General features: G+C 34.1%; 1 protein-coding gene across 1 annotated transcript; it reads left to right on the top strand.

Annotated features, from left to right (window-relative positions):
- Window positions 1-4,492: 4,492 nt before the first annotated feature.
- On the top strand, window positions 4,493-16,940 carry LOC132548235 (uncharacterized). Its single transcript, XM_060212075.1, has 6 exons — window positions 4,493-4,712; window positions 10,152-10,393; window positions 12,096-12,231; window positions 12,477-12,743; window positions 14,315-14,435; window positions 14,778-16,940. The coding sequence occupies exons 1-6, from the start codon at window positions 4,625-4,627 to the stop codon at window positions 14,920-14,922; spliced, it is 999 nt and encodes a 332-aa protein (XP_060068058.1). The 5' UTR covers window positions 4,493-4,624; the 3' UTR covers window positions 14,923-16,940.
- The last annotated feature ends 1,086 nt before the right edge of the window (window positions 16,941-18,026 follow it).

Genomic DNA, 18,026 nt, shown 5'->3' with positions numbered 1-18,026 from the left:
AAATATGTTTGAACTCCCAATGTCGTCACCTATGTATCTGTGTTAAATATGTTTGAACTCTCAATGTCGTCACCTATATACCTGTGTAAAATGTGTTTGAATGCCCAATGTCGTCACCTATATACCTGTGTAAAATGTGTTTGAATTCCCAATGTCGTCACCTATGTACCTGTATTGAATATGTTTGAACTCCCAATGTCGTCACCTATGTACCTGTGTAAATTGTGTTTGAACTCTCAATGTTGTCACCTTTGTACCTGTGTAAAATGTGTTTGAACTCTCAATATCGTCACCTTTGTACCTGTGTAAAATGTGTTTGTACTCACAATGTCGTCACCTTTGTACCTGTGTATAAACGTGTTTGAACTCTCAATATCGTCACCTATGTACCTGTGTAAAATGTGGGAGGACAGAAGAAATTCATGTAAACCTCCTGACTTAAGATCATTTCATTAAACAGTACTCTATTCTTTACAATTGATATGATTTCTTCCGTTTGCCACCTGGACATTAAATGGATATAATTTAAATGGCTAAATTGACGTTGGATATTCCAGTTACAGATCTGACACGAATTGGTTTATTGAAATTGATACTATAAATGCATTTACTTATATATTTAAGTATACATATATGTTTTATTATAATTTTTTGCTGATAGTTATACGAACCTGCACAGCTGTTAAATACTAATGACGCATGACCTAGCGATGGTACTGAGCTCAATGTTATGGTAATAGCAAGTTCCTGTCGACAATACTATTGCATTTCAAGCTGACGGTATATAAAAGTTTATTTCAAATGAGATACACACACACACACATATATACATTCCAGTCTAGTATTTCCAATGCTTATTAAGTCCCAGACTACAGTGTATGTATCCGTTTATCTACGTGTGCCTTATTCTAATTATCAAATAAAAAAACCAAGTGTAAATCAATTCAGTTGTTTGTTTGATGTCTAATTTTTTAAATTTTAAATGTTAAAAATCGAAAGTATGTTGATGAAGGCAATAAGTAAGTTTCATAAGCGTCCGCTATTACAATACAGGATGTAAATAAGAGAAACGTGTTGATGAAGACAATAAGGGTGTGTTATAGGCGTCCGTTATTACAATACAGGGTGTCAATTGGAGAAACGTGTTGATGAAGGCAATAAGGGAGTTTTATAGGCGTCTGTCATTACAATACAGGATGTAAATTAGAAATGTGTATTGATGAAGACAATAAATGCTATTAGCGACAGTTACAGGTATCATTATCTGATTAAGAAATAGTTTATTTCCTGTTACTATGTAAATTTAGTATTGCCCATGCCTGTTTCAATATACTAGGTGGGTTCGGTACTAGTAATCCCGTTTTCTCATCACTATTCGCACCGAGTTAAATATTGATGACGGGTGATAACGACGGAGAAGGCGGCAGTGACACTACCGATACATACCGATGTAGTTCACATCGTCTTCCTTCAAGTGAATCCTTACATTCTCTGTTTTATTCATATGTTGTCCTCGTTATGTCGAACTTCAGATATCATTCGGATTTTGTTTACTAGTCGAAGTGTCGATTGTTCATATTTGCTTTCGTTTTTTTTTTTTTTTTTTTATATAGAAACATAATTATGTTATTTACTCCAAGTCGGCAATAACGTATAAATAAATGCATGAATGCTAAATTAATTTACATATTTCGAACGAGTCTCTGGCTCGAAGTTTGTAGAGCAGCTACAGTAGTTTACGTTTGTATGACACTGAAACGTAACACGCGGTTGTTGATTTTTTCTTATTGATTAGAAATAGCTACAGTATATCTGTACGTGTATATGTACTAGTACACAGGAAGTTTCAAATGAATCATGTCTAGGATTTAACTTGTATCAAAGTTAGAAAAAGATACACTGGTGACTTTTGAAACTGTATTTAACCATTGACTATAATCAAAAGGGAAGCGATACGCATAGGTAGGAGTGATCAGGGATTTTTAGGTTAGCCTATGTGCTGTCCCCATTTCAATCTTTATCATACGTAGATAATGCCTACAGTGATTATATCCAGCTTTGATAAAATCATTGACTGAAATACACGAAAAGATGTTGTCAACTTAATTGAACTTCAACCGAAATACGTCGTCGACACCCAACAGCCTAGAAATTCAGCTAGATCTTTTATTTTTTGCTAAACATAAGCGACACGTGCGATAAGCAGAAACCCCGAAACATCCTTAATAAAAGTTTAAAAAAAACCTTTGTAAAACACGAGGACGAAGTATGATTGATTGAAGGTAAACACTGACTATCAAGGTCACGCTATATATAGTCGGATTAATTTTGTATTACAATATCAATCCACTTAACCTAAATAATAACGACTCTGTAACAAAAGTTTAAATATTAATAAGCGGAACTTGTGTGGAAATGGACGGAAATATTCCTTTCCGACTGTGTGTGTTTTATTAATTATCATCCATTTTAGTAATGTACAAATAAATAAAATAGAAAATAGCGGTTGAAGTTGTACAACTATATGGTCGCAAATCAATTAAATTAGAAATAAGCAATATATCTAATAAAAACAGTCAATATCATTTTCTTACCGTTCTTCGTGGAGGAGTTTCAGGTTCGAGTATGTAAATCTTTTATCATTGTATGTTATAACACATTTTTTGGCATCACAGTATGATCAGGGTGTTGAAGGAATGCAGGAGTACCGGTTAGGGTAGTCTCTCGTATTGACAGTTTTGAAGAAATTTCCATTTGTTTATAAAGGTATTTCCGATATTTGAAACATTTAAAGTAATAAGCAGTTAATAATATCTTTTATATCATTGTTACTGTTTATCACAACCAGTCTAACCACGGATAGCAACAGGATTTTAACTTTGACGATAGAAGAATTTACTCGTGAATTTTTATTGATATCGATAAAACACCCACCCCTCAGTCCCCCCGATGTAGCCTACTCCCTATTCTTGGTTAGTTACAGTTTTTTTGTCTCCTTGACTCCTTAATCTGTCCACACTTATTTAGAGCTAGTAACCGAGGAAATTCTGGTCATGTGTCAAGCTGAGAATGCTTGCTCGGAGCCTGATCGGTACCTAGTACCAGTTTAAACAATACAAACAAGGTCGTTAGTAAATTTATCTGTTTCCTCCATGTGATATCGAATACGTAAAGTAGGATGTTAATTGAATTGCTCATGATTGTCAACTCTCCTTTCTTAATCAACACACACATGTCAGTCATCATATAAATTTTAAAAAAATACCAGTGCCCGCTGATATGATTTGATGAAGTCTGATTTATTTTCTTCAACGTGTCATTGACATCATGAAAAACTAAAGCGTCATCCCGAGATCCCAACATTCGTGTTGTGAGGGCGTGAACTCGAAACAGATATAAAATCTCTAACATCAGTATGTTATCTAATTTCCCTTCAGGATGCTTACTACTTTGTTTTCTTTCTTTCAAATTATTATACTTTAATGGATAAAGCTAGCTTTTACTCATTAGATTTAGAATATGTTTATTCATTTCGTCCACTTTTATCATTTAGACTAAACTCTTCCGTTAGCATATATGCACAGTTTGTAACAAATTTATAAACACAGTGCCATATTGACCATTCAACATGTGTATGTTCAGAAGAAAATTAAATTTATTTTAAATTTTGCAAGACGCTATATATATAAGGTGAAATATGATAAATAGGTCATGGGAAGTATCGATATGTACATGTATGTCAAATATTCACGGAGTCGTTATCAAATATAATCCGGGTGTGCTGGTCTGTGTTTCTCTGTAGGATTTAAACTTATTACATACTGGTCTGCTTAGGTGTAGTCGATCACGTCTAATACACTGGAATAGAGAGGTCTTTCAACTGAATTGTTTTGCTCTTAAACACGACATAATTTCACAGCGTCCTTACTAGCGTTGTTACCACTGAATTATTCAGGCTAAACGGTCATGTAGCTAGGATACGTTGACATACAGTAGTAAAATTGTTGTATAATTGGAGCGATTCAAATCAAGTGGTGGAGTTGCGTGTAAAATAATAGATTTACAATAATGATCTCAAAGGAAAACATTATTAATATGTTTTGTTTCCTATATTTCAAAAGACAATTGATCAAGATATGCTATCATTACGCATTGTCTTGACATCTGTGCTGTAATAATAGAACTGACTCAACATATTTATGGCGGATATCGATATATTTTAATGATATACATTCAGTTTTTCTAAACAGTCACTAAATGAGTAAAAGAATAAGAATATTGTCTCCGATAGGCCTTTATAGCAATAGTATGCGTCGCCCATACAGTGATTCCAGTCTGCAATAATACACATACAATGTATCTGTGCGACGTGCCGTTACAAAACACGTCCTTTCGGAGTATCTCCCGGCTTTTTGTGCACACGTGTGTAACAACTAGCTACCGTGGTCTACAATGAAAATGTTATCAGTTTGCCAAAATGCAGTCAAAAAGGAGGTCAGTAAATAGTTTCGGGTAGGCTAATTCTGGAAGTCATTTATCAGTTATTTACTCGTCCATGTATATAATCAGTGACTAAGACTGTTGCAAGCTCCATTTCCATGCCGGCGTCACCTCAAAATACAGAATGGTTGAATTGACGGAACAAACCAAAGATGGAGCGGCGAAGGTTGTATTTATGATCGTAGTTTTCATCGCTGCAACAGCTACAAGAGGTAGAGTATATACGTTGATCAATAAATATGCTTTGAAGTGCATATAGGATCTATTGATTTTAAACATGTTCTTTTTCAGAAGAAACTCCGTGTGTTCACTCCAGTAAAATCGATACTATATTACCTTGACGCATTCGTCAGACAGTATCCGTGATACATTTTTATATTACATATGTTAATACTACGATTCACCAATCAATCAGTCAATCAATAAATCAATAAATCAATCAATCAGTCAGTCAGTCAGTCAGTCAATTATTGATTTTCCCACAATTCTAAATAGTTTAGATTTTGAACCAGAGTATCCAATCTTGGTATATATTTAAGTTAACAGTATCGGGATATTTGTAATGGTACCATTAAAAATCACTTTTCTACATGACCATTGATAAACACGTTGCCTAAAACATAATATCACAATTCAGGTTATATCTATTGTAAAGGTTTCACTAGTACGACAGTAAGCTGACAAATCATTGGAGGGTTTGTACTGTTGTTAGTTCGCACCATGGATAAAATTTCAATCGGAACGCTTCGGGTCTTTCTATAATATGAAACGTGAGCCAACAGAAATTTCTGGTAAGAATGTGTTCAGTGAAGAGAAATTATTGCCTAAAAGACTTAACAATTCACATATTACGTTGTCGTGTGCGTTACATTGATATATGTATCGAAATAAAATGTTTAAATAAAGGTAGAGGGATTTTTTGACAAGAAAACTAAAGATGTACATTTGAGTAAATATATGGATGAAAATGCAAATGAATGGATGGTAACGTATAGGTGTAAATATATGACTTAAAATATAGATACCGCGAATAAAGGGGGGGGGGCATCATGGTTAAATGAAAAGCATATGAATCCCACGTAAACATACGAATTACCATAGAAACATATGAAATCACACGTGAACATACAAATTCCAACTTAAGATATAATTTCCCATGCAAACATTGGAATTCCCAAGTAAAGTTGCGAATCCATATGCCAAAATACTAATTCACATATAAACCCGTAAATCTACATGTAAATATATGATTTCCAAAGCATACATTCAAATTACCTTTAAAAAATTGAATTTCAATGTAAAGATACGCATTCTTATGAATTCCAAAGTAAACATACAAATTCCCACATACACACACAATGTAAACCAATCGATTAACATACGGATTCCAATGTAAACATATGTATTCCCATGTGAACATATGTATTCCCATGTGAACATATGTATTCCAATGTAAACATATGTATTCCCACGTAAACATATGGATTCCAATGTAAACATACGGGTTCCAATGTAAACATATGTATTCCCATGTAAACATATGTATTCCCATGTAAAAATATGTATTCCCATGTACACATATGTATTCCATGTAAACATACGGGTTCCAATGTAAACATATGTATTCCCATGTAAACATACGGATTCCAATGTAAACATATGTATTCCCATGTAAACATATGGATTTCAATGTAAACATCCGATTCCAATGTAAACATATGTATTCCAATGTAAACATATGGATTCCAATGTAAACATATGGATTCCCATGTAAACATATGTATTCCAATGTAAACATACGGATTCCAATGTAAACATACGGGTTCCAATGTAAACATATGTATTCCCATGTAAACATATGTATTCCCATGTAAACATATATATTCCCATGTAAAAATATGTATTCCTATGTAAACATATGTATTCCCATGTAAACATATGTATTCTAATGTAATCAAATGGATTCCAATGTAAACATACGGGTTCCAATGTAAACATATGTATTCCCATGTAAACATACGGATTCCAATGTAAACATATGTATTCCCATGTAAACATATGGATTCCAATGTAAACATACGGATTCCAATGTAAACATATGTATTCCCATGTAAACATATGTATTCCAATGTAAACATACGGGTTCCAATGTAAACATATGTATTCTCATGTAAACAAATGGATTCCAATGTAAACATACGGGTTCCAATGTAAACATATGTATTCCCATGTAAACATACGGATTCCAATGTAAACATATGTATTCCCATGTAAACCTATGGATTCCAATGTAAACATACGGATTCCAATGTAAACATATGTATTCCCATGTAACCATATGTATTCCAATGTAAACATACGGATTCCAATGTAAACATATGTATTCCCATGCAAACATACGGATTCCAATGTAAACATACGGATACCAATGTAAACATATGTATTCCAATGTAAACATATGTATTCCCATGTAAACATATGTATTCCCATGTAAACATATGGATTCCAATGTAAACAAATGGATTCCAATGTAAACATACGGGTTCCAATGTAAACATATGTATTCCCATGTAAACATATGGATTCCCATGTAAACATATGGATTCCCATTAATTCGCGCGTAAACATACAAGTATGGTGCTTTACCGTGACGCAGTACCTATTGCAGTTCATCGCCTTGGTCAGTCTAATAATGACGATAGGTAAACGTGCATTCAGAGTCACTGTGTATAAAATAGAACGCAGAGTTTGTTTACTGTCTATGTCACTCGCGATATCACGATTAAATCTGGGAAATATGAAAAAAAAGATTAAATCAGTTGCCGCATTACTGATTAATATGCAACATTATACATATGTATCATCCTGAGATACGTTAAACATTGAGATTACATTTTGCCAGGTCTCCAACACTATCAAGTGTGACTCTTCTTTGTCAATCATTTATTATCAGCGCACACTTATACCAATTTTTGAGGATAGGATTGAAGATTCCTATGATAAGTTGGTACATGTGTGCGCTGTGTCAAAGTTGCATTTGAATCCGGGAAAACGCCATGTTTTAATGCTGTTGCTTAAGATAGCAACTTTGTTCAGCTGAAAAAATATAACGCACGTCACATATCCTTGATATTTTTTCAAATAATTAGCATTTGGATATAACTCCATGAAATTACAACCCGAATTTTGTCGTTTTTCCAGTGGTTGGTTACATTTAGGTCAAATCAGGCGGTTACACGCCGTACTTCTTTCCAAGTACGTAAACAACCGAATTTAAAAAATAACGAAATATAACGCTTAAGTCTTTTTGAACGCACATACGTTTGGATTTGTATGATTACATACACAAAAATACGGTTCATGTAAACCTCTATATCTTGATTTGGGACCAGTGGCGTATAATGCCATATTCGATAAAAATGTTCCTCTTGTTTTTTAAGCTCACCTAGTCCGAAGGACGCCATGGCGCGGTGTCCGTTACCTTTTTACGAAAACGCTAATAGTCAAATGTGGTCAGAAGCATCCTTTTGAGAAGAGGAACCAAATTTGTATAAATATTGGTTCTCTTCCTCAAGGGTAGGGACCCAAAAGGCAAATTTTGCAAGTTCTTTAAAATCCTACTCCGCTTGTAGGAATGAATTGATATACAGCTGAAGGGGAATCATTCTTGTATAAACATTAGGTTTCAGCCCCTAGGGTGGGAGGGGAGGGGCCAAATAAGGGCAATAGAACAAAGTCTTTGAAATCTTACTTTTCGTGTAGTAATGGTTGGATTTTTACCAAATTTGGTATGAAGTATTCTTCAGTGAAGTTTAATCAATTATATATATGTAGGTTTTGCCCCCGGAGGTTGGAGGGGCAAATAGGACAAGTAGAGCAAATTCTTTAAAATCCTACTGCCGCTGTACGATTAATCGGATTTTGCCCAAAATTTGTTTGAACTATTCTTCGGTAAAGGGGAATCATATTTTTCCAGACAACTGTGGCGGGAGGGCGGTAGGGGCGGTGTCCGATAAGGGGAAATAAAGCAAATTCTTTAAAATCTTAAAACTCCTGTAGGAATGATTGGGTTTTGCCCAAATTTTGTTCTGAAGTTGAACCAGTTTTGTGTAAAAGGTGGTCTTGTGCCCCTGGGGCGAGAGAGGCATTGCGTTTTATTATTAAAATAAACCATTCTTTTGTAGAAATATCAGAATTCTGTCCTTATTTGGTTGGAAGCTTACTAATGTTAAGGGGAACCAATTTTTGTATAAACTTTGGGTCCCATTCTTCTGAGGCGGGATCCAATAGTGGAGATAAAGGAAAATCCCTAAAATCCCCTTTTTTGTGGGAATACTTTGTCGTTGTCCTGATTTGGTCTGAAGCATACTTAGCTGTAAGGACCAACATCTGAGATGTGGGGCCGAAAAGGGGAATTGTAAATTTAAAAACAAAAAACAAAAAAAAAAAAACAAAAAAAAACATCTTCCGTACGAGAATTTATTGTCCAAGTTTGATCAGAAACAATTTTCATTATTTGCCTCATCATCTGTGAACATTGTCGTTACAACACTTACATGGGCGTATCATCATTATTTGATGTAAAGTCTAATACTAGCACATTGTCTAATGAAAACAATTGTCATTTAGATCAACAGCAGTATTACGATTTGCTTTTTGTTGTCGTCGTTGTTGTTGTTGTTATCCCTGTATCGCTATATCACAATTTAAATACGTTTATTAGTGCGACGTGCCTTTGATAAATTCACCCTTCACCTGCATCACATCGCTTAGATATAACCGTAAGGTTTTGTAATACACTCAAGTAATATGATGCGGGCGGGGAAGGCAAAGCGACATCTGCTGACCTACAGTTGTGAACACTTCGGTGTATAATAACTAAGGTCATGTTTCATAACTACAACAATGCAGATGACCATAGCGTGATAGGGCAACACAAAGTACTTAGGTCAGACTTGACCTAATATGACGAAAGTGTTATCACCAATAAAATACGTCTATTGCTGATTAGCTAAAAGTTGTAATGTGCGACATTTTCAAGAAATACAAACACAAATTTGATCAATTAATGTTTATTCCAATGTCGTGGCACACATAACAAATATAATTGTTTGATATCTGTACTCTAAGATGAACTTCTTATTCTGTTCACTTTTTTCAGTATTAATAAATATGGGTGGCGCAGTGATAACGCACTCACCTTTCACCAATCCGATCGGGGTTCGATACCCTGAACAGACGTGAAAAGGTGAGAGGTTACCTGCCCGATCACGTGGATTTTCCTCGGATATTCCGGTTTCCTCCCCAGTAAGAATTCCCCGCGCGCTTCAATCAGGACCAACAAGAATAATTAATATAAGCTGAAAGCTTGTTTCATTATTGTTGTAAAATATATAAAGTTTATATTTAAATTGTTTTTAGTATTGTGGTTCACACGAGGAAATGTACTTTAGATAGTGTTTACAATAACAATTAGCCGTGCTTTGAAAACTCCCAAATGTCCTTGTTGTGAACTAAAACATTACACATATATAGCATTGTAACAATTACGTTGCTGTCAACAAATTCTGTCAATAACATGCGATACGTGGATGTATAGGGTCTTGTAGTCACATTAATTCACGACAATTTGTGTACAATTTCTTCTGTAGGTGATTGGTTGTTGTTTGTGGTGTACTTAAGCAAATCCCGATGGCAAACGTTGATGAATACTTCCAGTTTACACGAAGTGGTGAATGCTACAGTGTCTTCTGGAGACGTGGGCTTACTTGAAACCTGGAACTTACAAAACCTTCCGCTATTCCTATTTCTAGCAGTGACGTCATCATTTGTGATGTACTATGGTATTGCATATGGATTTATGTGGTACTTTTACATCAATCGACGTGACAAGGTATAGTTTTAGTTTAGTCTGATATCCGGCACAAAGGCCAGTTCAAGATAAGTCACTGAGTGGTTTAATCTTGTTTGAAATACAGCTTTTATCGCTTGAATTTAATACTGTTAATTGTAAGAATTCAGTCATGTCGCTCTCATGTCTACTGACATAAGTAAAAAAAATGTGTGGTTAGTTAAGAAACACAGTAACAATTATGAAATTGTTCATATCAATCACATATAATACATTGGGTTTAGATGTCAAATATCAACATATACAACGTATTAGCAAAAAATGACATTTCTGTCCCATCTGGGTCTCTGTATCACTATCTGTATTTCTGCTGATAAAGAATGCTTAGTCATACTGTAGGATTTTACATCTGCGTATTAAATTGTAAATACATGTCAGTGCCCTACCACATGGAAAATCGCTCGAATAGCTATCAACATCACACTTTCGACAGAACTGCTGATCCTACAGACGTCTAGTGATCAGTGTTTGGACCTTTTTAGCATTACTTCCGACTCAACAAGAAATTTATATATTAATCAAGTGACATCTGATCACAACAGTCAATATCACGAGACGTCTTCTATTCTAGACAAGCCCTGTTGACCTTTTGACCTCAAATGCACCAAAAGTTTAAGGATTACTTATATTCTGGAGACTTGTCTGTTCATAACCATCACACATAAACTGACCATTAAAAATCACCGAATGGAATTGTTTATTGCATCCAGTTTCACTCCCTGTATTGTCACCTGTGTAATGGGTACATAGATATATACTTATCACATATGTCATGCCGATGTACATAAAGTTGGTCAGTGATATTATTCTTTTCAAATGCATGTTAATCATGTTAATGGACATACATTGCTCTCTGAAAAATATGCAACTTTAACAAATATGTCGAACGATGCAAAGTATCACTCATTATTATAAGTATCTTGTAAAGTTCTCACCGACACTGTATGACCGTAAGATGCAATGGATTTCACTAGAAATCCGATTAATGTATAACCTGTTATAAACTCGTCGTGTTGAAATTTAAATATTCTTACAATTAAGAGTGATTAGATTACAGCAACGTGTAAAATGCTGAAGGTCAGATCAGCATGGATTTTATCAATCAATAATACCAAGTCTTAGTCACATACAGAACCTAAAATGTAGTTTGACCCATTAACCAATCAAAACATATTTACAATTACAATATGCAGCGTTTTCACTTACCCATCAGTTTGCCCTCTGCTTGTACCACCGAATTCGTCTCTCCATTATGACAATGTTTTTGTTATTGACGACATGCAATTTCCGTTTTCGGTGTTCATATTTTTTTCATCTATCCAAACAATGACGTTGTAAAAACGACCAGATGTTTTGAGTATGAATGGACGAGATATGATAACATATCTGCTAATAGTTCCGGTACACCTTAGCGAATTTTGTACATGTTTGACCTGAAATGCCATTCCTTATCGCTTACTCTGTTCCGGTTGTTATATATTTGTAACCTCGCTGAAGTTTTCATGTTGTTGGTTATGTGTTGACGGTAACTTTATTTTCAGATGTAGCTGTGAAATTGAATTAATTAAAGAAACTAATCTAGATGTGAAAATCCTGTCTTTTTTATCTACTGAAACTATGTTCAGCTTTTATATTCAAGTTGCCTCTCCATTACGGTTTAAGTACATATCGTATTTTTACACAGGCCCACGAGTGGAAGTGCCAACCAAACAAGTTTTTGACTCCAGCGAACGAAAGACACGAGATTCTGCTTGGATCAGCCAACATGCTGTTTGGTTCTTTGGTGTCTGGAATAATTGCCTGCTATATATCAAATGGAGGTCATATCTCCTCATAGTTTATTACATCATAATGGATTTCTTCTACAAGTGGTTAAATGTGTGATCTTGAAATATACACGACTTATATGTACAAAGGCAACCATTTACTATTTAGAGATAGAGCACACTAAATGTTTTAACTTTCAATTGCAAATTGCCCGTCGCCAAGTGTTTGATATAAGGCATTTTCATGATACGCCATTTACATAACAAATTTATAATCATATATATATCTGTCTTCATAGGCTACAGCAAGATGTACTACGGACTTTCAGACTACGGATGGAGTTATCTGCCCTTCTCTGCGTTTGCAATGTTCCTATACAACGACTGTCTAGCCTACTACCTCCACCGTCTGTTTCATTACCCTTTCTTGTACAGACACATCCACAAGGTTCACCACCGCTACCATCAGCCTACAGCATTCTCTGCCGTAGCCATGCACCCGGCAGAGTTTGTACTTTACCAGGGATACTTAGCCGCCATTCCTTTCATGGTGCCTATCCACCCAGGTAAATACACCATGTGTATCCTCTGTTCTTTAAAGACATAAACATCCAATCATACATGAAATGTTCATGAAGTTCTATAACTTGCTGTGTCTGTTTTTGTGTATTTTGCAATGAGAATGATAACTGCTCACGAACGAAACATGGAAACTATTTGATTTTTGTTTGTATATGAATATGTTAACAAGTTTTTATCAAAATACTCGAAACAGAAAAAAAGCACCCAAAGACCTTGACATGAGAATCAGACATAGAACATGCTTTCCTGAAGTGTAACTTTGTACTGTTGTCTGAAGGAAACTTCTTACCGAATGCGATAAATCTATTTCTAATGCTCTCATTGTTTCATCATTAGACAGTACAATATCTGAAAAACACCATACGGATAGCTGTCAGTATTTCTGTCAGGATGTATGTACCACATGTTAATAGAATTGCAGAAGCTGCAGTAACATTTCTGAATGGCAAATCTGACATAGAAATCATAAGTACATTCGATATTAACCGGTTGTTTTAGTGAAATGCAATCTCACTGTAGTTGGTACATCTTGGACAGCTAACAAGCGATATCTAAAAGCGTGTTGCCGTGAATTAATGTTATTTCATCTCGTTCTTTCACGAAATAACGTTCGGCAATTTTGTATAAATTAAATAACCATACATTGAATAAATTTGGTGTGTATAATTTGTTAATTAACATACTGGTAACATTCGTATCACTAATTACTTCAATTCATAGCGATGGTTATTCGAAGTAAGATTAAAACATTACTACCTTATTACTGAGAGGATATATATTGTAATATTCACATAGGTATTGTTACCCCCACAACTACCGCCCAAGTTAGCTCGAGTTACAGCTTTTGACAAGTAATGAACGATCAGAATTAAAACAAAACTCTACCTAGCAAGGTGTTGTCAACTAAACGCGTTTGCTGCTCGGTAGTTTGCCTGTTAGTTCCGTTGTTTTACACCTTGTTCTCATTTGGGAACATGACGTAACTTACTTGGATTGACCAAGATTTACTAGACTAATGTCGTCGATGAAGCATTAATCTTCCGGAACACGTGTTCTCATTCTTCTTGTGCTTTTTCATGAGTATCTCTGTGAATCTTTCTTTTGTTTTTTGTTTACACAGATTTCGTTTGAATTATGATTACGTTGACATGATGATATTTTCTTGTTGTTTATTTTTTTATTTGTTTATATCGACATTATTGTAGTTTTGGGAAATGTTAAGGGGCTAAGATACCCTTATTTGAAATGTTTGATGTGTTCTGCTTAGTTCCTTACCAACAAGTACCAAACAAGACATTTTCCCGACTGACTGACACTCAGTCCTTTCTTCCTCTTCTCTAGTGTATCCTCTTTCTTTCAAGAATATGATGACAAACTCTGTATTTCTTTCATGACTGATTTGAAAATCACTCAATAATTCAGATCTGGCTTTACTCAAGACATATAAAACTCCAAATAGTTCGTGTCTCGTGCGCCATTAGACATTGAAATGCCAACTATACCGTTAAGTTCGTGTATTGTTACGTTGCTGTGAGCTGTCTCATTTGTGTTTCAGCTGTGTATGTTCCCGTTTTATTGTATACGTATTACTACGGCCTAATGGATCACTCAGGTGTCAAGATGAATGCGTTTTGGCCATGGCAACCGCCATCACAATTCCATGACAACCATCACAAGTAAGTTTTGTTCATGTCCGAATATCCGAAAAATATAAACCTTGTGGAAATTAATAAGTTGATTTTTATACACTCAATAATTTCATTAAGCTAGAGAGAGTTATGACATTGGTTCCTATGCTAGCAAAGTCAGTATTGTTGCAGAAACATATATTGATGAAGAATCCATATACTGAAATAGAAACACACGAGCTGTTTAAAAATATTTGAATATCACATTTAAATAAACATTTCAACGAAGTGTTAGGCGAATGATAACAAATTTCCATTATACAGGTGTTTGTTATTGACCATTCTTCGGTGATACTCGTAAATATCCAAATGATCGAATGCTATTTCTAGGTATTTTCATGTGAACTTCGGTTTCAACTCCTACCTGTTTGATTGGCTACATGACACACTGGACAGACCGGACAGAGAGTACGCAGAGGATATATTCGGAGGTTTCGGGCGACCAAAAGCCACGAACAAAACAAAGGTTCAATAGCTGAAGTCATCATATCCAATGCAAATTTAGATATTATATTTATTCCACTCTTTTGTTCTCTAATGTACGTGCTATTTATTTCTTCAAAATGTTTTTATGACATTCCACAGTCCTTGCCGTATCAAATTTTTTAACGAAACCTCAGGAGATGTGAGTTTATTCACTTCTATTGTACATGGGGTGTTGTTTTGCCAGTCACACTATTTTACATAAAGCTGTGATATTATGTTATACTGCTATAACCATTAAACTCCCTACAGTATTATCATATACTGCCTACTATACCTAATCACATTAGGATACAACTAAAATTACCATCTGATGATGAAAACCATGAAATCTATGTCATATTAATTGATATTCTATTTATTATTGATGTAAACTCACCTTGCTCAGTTAATTGCCAACAACATTATAAAACGCAAGTGTGTGTTCATAAAGACACGAGAAAATTGATCGTTTATCAGGAACTTTGGTAATTATAGAAACATTTCAAATTGCAAACTTGATAAAAAATGCACTGCTTCCGCGTGATTATATCATGTGACATCTATCGTAAGCAATATGGCGTTAGAGTATTTTTAATATTTATTTTTTATCTTGATATGTAAACGACAGTTGAAAATACTGATGTTATCAAGGGTATGCTTAAACGTTGAGATTATAGGTGTATGTATTCGTTTCAATCAGTGATGATTATGATTTTGTGTATGAGGAACGGAATCTGGCTGATTTGGCTGATACGATATCAAGATGTGTACAATAGCACGAGTAATGATGTTTTGTCATTATGAAAATATTGTACAATTCATGAAGCGAAATCAACCCAAGATCGTGTAATGAAATACAGCGAATTGCATCGGCGAATTTACTATTGGGTGACAGTATTTTGCTAATTAATATTTAAATGGTGTTGATATCGTTATGAACTTTTATTATTTTACTAATTAATATTTTAATGGTGTTGATATTGTTTATGAACTTCTGCCAAAAAGTACCTATGTGCGTCATACCTTTAAGCAAAAGCTAATTTTTGTTATTTCGTTCAGTATTAAAAATATGTAAAAACAAGTCTGGAATAACATCAGACAGACTCTGGGAAATTGTCTTCTGTGTTTGAAGACGATAAACTGGTGCCAGTTCTAGATAATGAGATTAGTAATTATATAAATGATTAGATAATTTTACATTAATTATATATCATAAGAATGGTAATTATTTAAATGTTAATAGGTTTTACATTAATTCTCATTATCTTTGCGATTTATTTTCACTTTAACAATCCTTTTGAAACGAAATTCACAGATGAAAGGTTAATAAACATTTATCACATATTCAATTATTGTGACAAATATGGAAGTAGACGTGAAATGATTAATTTGATGAGAATTTTTTTTCTAATTAGTAAATTGTAGCAGTATAGACTGATTGGTGAACATTTCATGTACTAGTAAATATTGCGTTTTATAAATGTGATGTTGATGATGTTGATATCAATGCAAATGATGACTTCGTTGAATACAGATTTATATTGCACAAAATATAGCAAATCAGGGTGACTTTATGACTAAAGCTAGTAACACGAATGCTTGCAAAGTTGAATGACGATGGTTTTCCTCCAAATGAAAACAATCTGACTAACTTTGTTTATATTTAGTCATAAAGTGACATGTTTATGCTAATTCTGTTATCTTTTGTTGTGTTGTTTTTCTGGTTCAATTTCAATGAAAACAGTGTAATTGATACAACAACTTTATACAACATTGTAACAATTAAGACAAAAGTTGACAATGTCTTTTTCTTCTTAAAAATATATGTCGTTTTATAAACGTGATGTTGATGTTGATATCAATGCAAATGATGACTTCGTTAAATGTAGATTTATATTGCACAAAATATAACAAATCAGGGTGACTTTATGACTAAAGCTAGTAACACGAATGCTTGCAAAGTTGAATGACGATTGTTTTCCTCCAAATGAAAACAATCTGACTAACTTTGTTTATATTTAGTAATAAAGTGACATGTTTATGCTAATGATGTTATCTTTTGTTGTGTTGTTTTTCTGATTCCATTTCCATGAAAACAGTTAGTGTAATTGACACAACAACTTTATACAACATTGTAACAATTAAGACAAAAGTCGACAATGTCTTTTTTCTTCTTAAATATGTTCCTAGTAAATGCATGTAGGTTAAACACTAGTACGTGTACATAAGGCCTTTCCATCATAAATTTTAAAATATATTTTGTTATTGACTTGATATATTTGTCATTGTCTTTCTATAGATAGCATCTTATATTTTTTAAAATGGTAGCGATTTTCATATGCAGTTAATATACATGTACCAGTTAACACAGCGGTGAGTTGTATGAGAAATTGAGAAAAAATCATATGTTGTATTGCTTGATTTTGAAACTTTTATTCATTTTGAATTCTTCCGAATGAAACGTTATTTTCTAGCTACTAAAGAAAATTACTCGTATAACTTCTAAACGAATCACCAACCAGGACGTTGCTCGAAACAGATATATGACATTATATTTTAATCTTTGTTTTGTTCGACTCCTCTTAAGAATTGAAGAGTTATGTACCTTTGTTTGCACGCTCTTCTTCGACAGGATTTTACGGGATATTCATCGAAATTACAGTTTAAAAAACACTAAATGAAATTGATTAATTGATTCTTGTATGTTTTTGTTCAGATGTAAATCAAGGAATTAACCGTCTTCCGAGATGTTTATTTGGGAGAGCTTAATCGGGCTTCAGCTAGATAATCATTTGATGGCATGTGTCAGATTGCATGTGTGTCATTAATATCTATGAGTCAAAAACACCTGACAGAAATATCATATTTAAATGTTTCAAGTTACCGTTATAAACGTTGACGTTAAGGAAAGAGTACATGTATTGGCAAAACTGAAGTAAACTGTGTAAAAGGGAAGCATGCAATTTAGAGATTATAGTACATTACATCACCTCCTTATGTCAGTTTCGCGTGTGTTAATGTATGTTAAGTATAATTAGCTATATTGTTCGTGCATAAGCCACATTACAGACGCATAAGTATAATATTTTAGGAATATCATTCTATTAAAACATT

Source organism: Ylistrum balloti, unplaced genomic scaffold (assembly GCF_031769215.1).
Source record: "Ylistrum balloti isolate Yb309-2 unplaced genomic scaffold, AGI_CSIRO_Ybal_v1 Utg370006, whole genome shotgun sequence".
NCBI classification, from domain to species: Eukaryota; Metazoa; Mollusca; class Bivalvia; order Pectinida; family Pectinidae; genus Ylistrum; species Ylistrum balloti.
The sequence above is the reverse complement of the archived record's forward strand: the minus strand, read 5'-3'. Positions and strand labels throughout refer to the sequence as shown.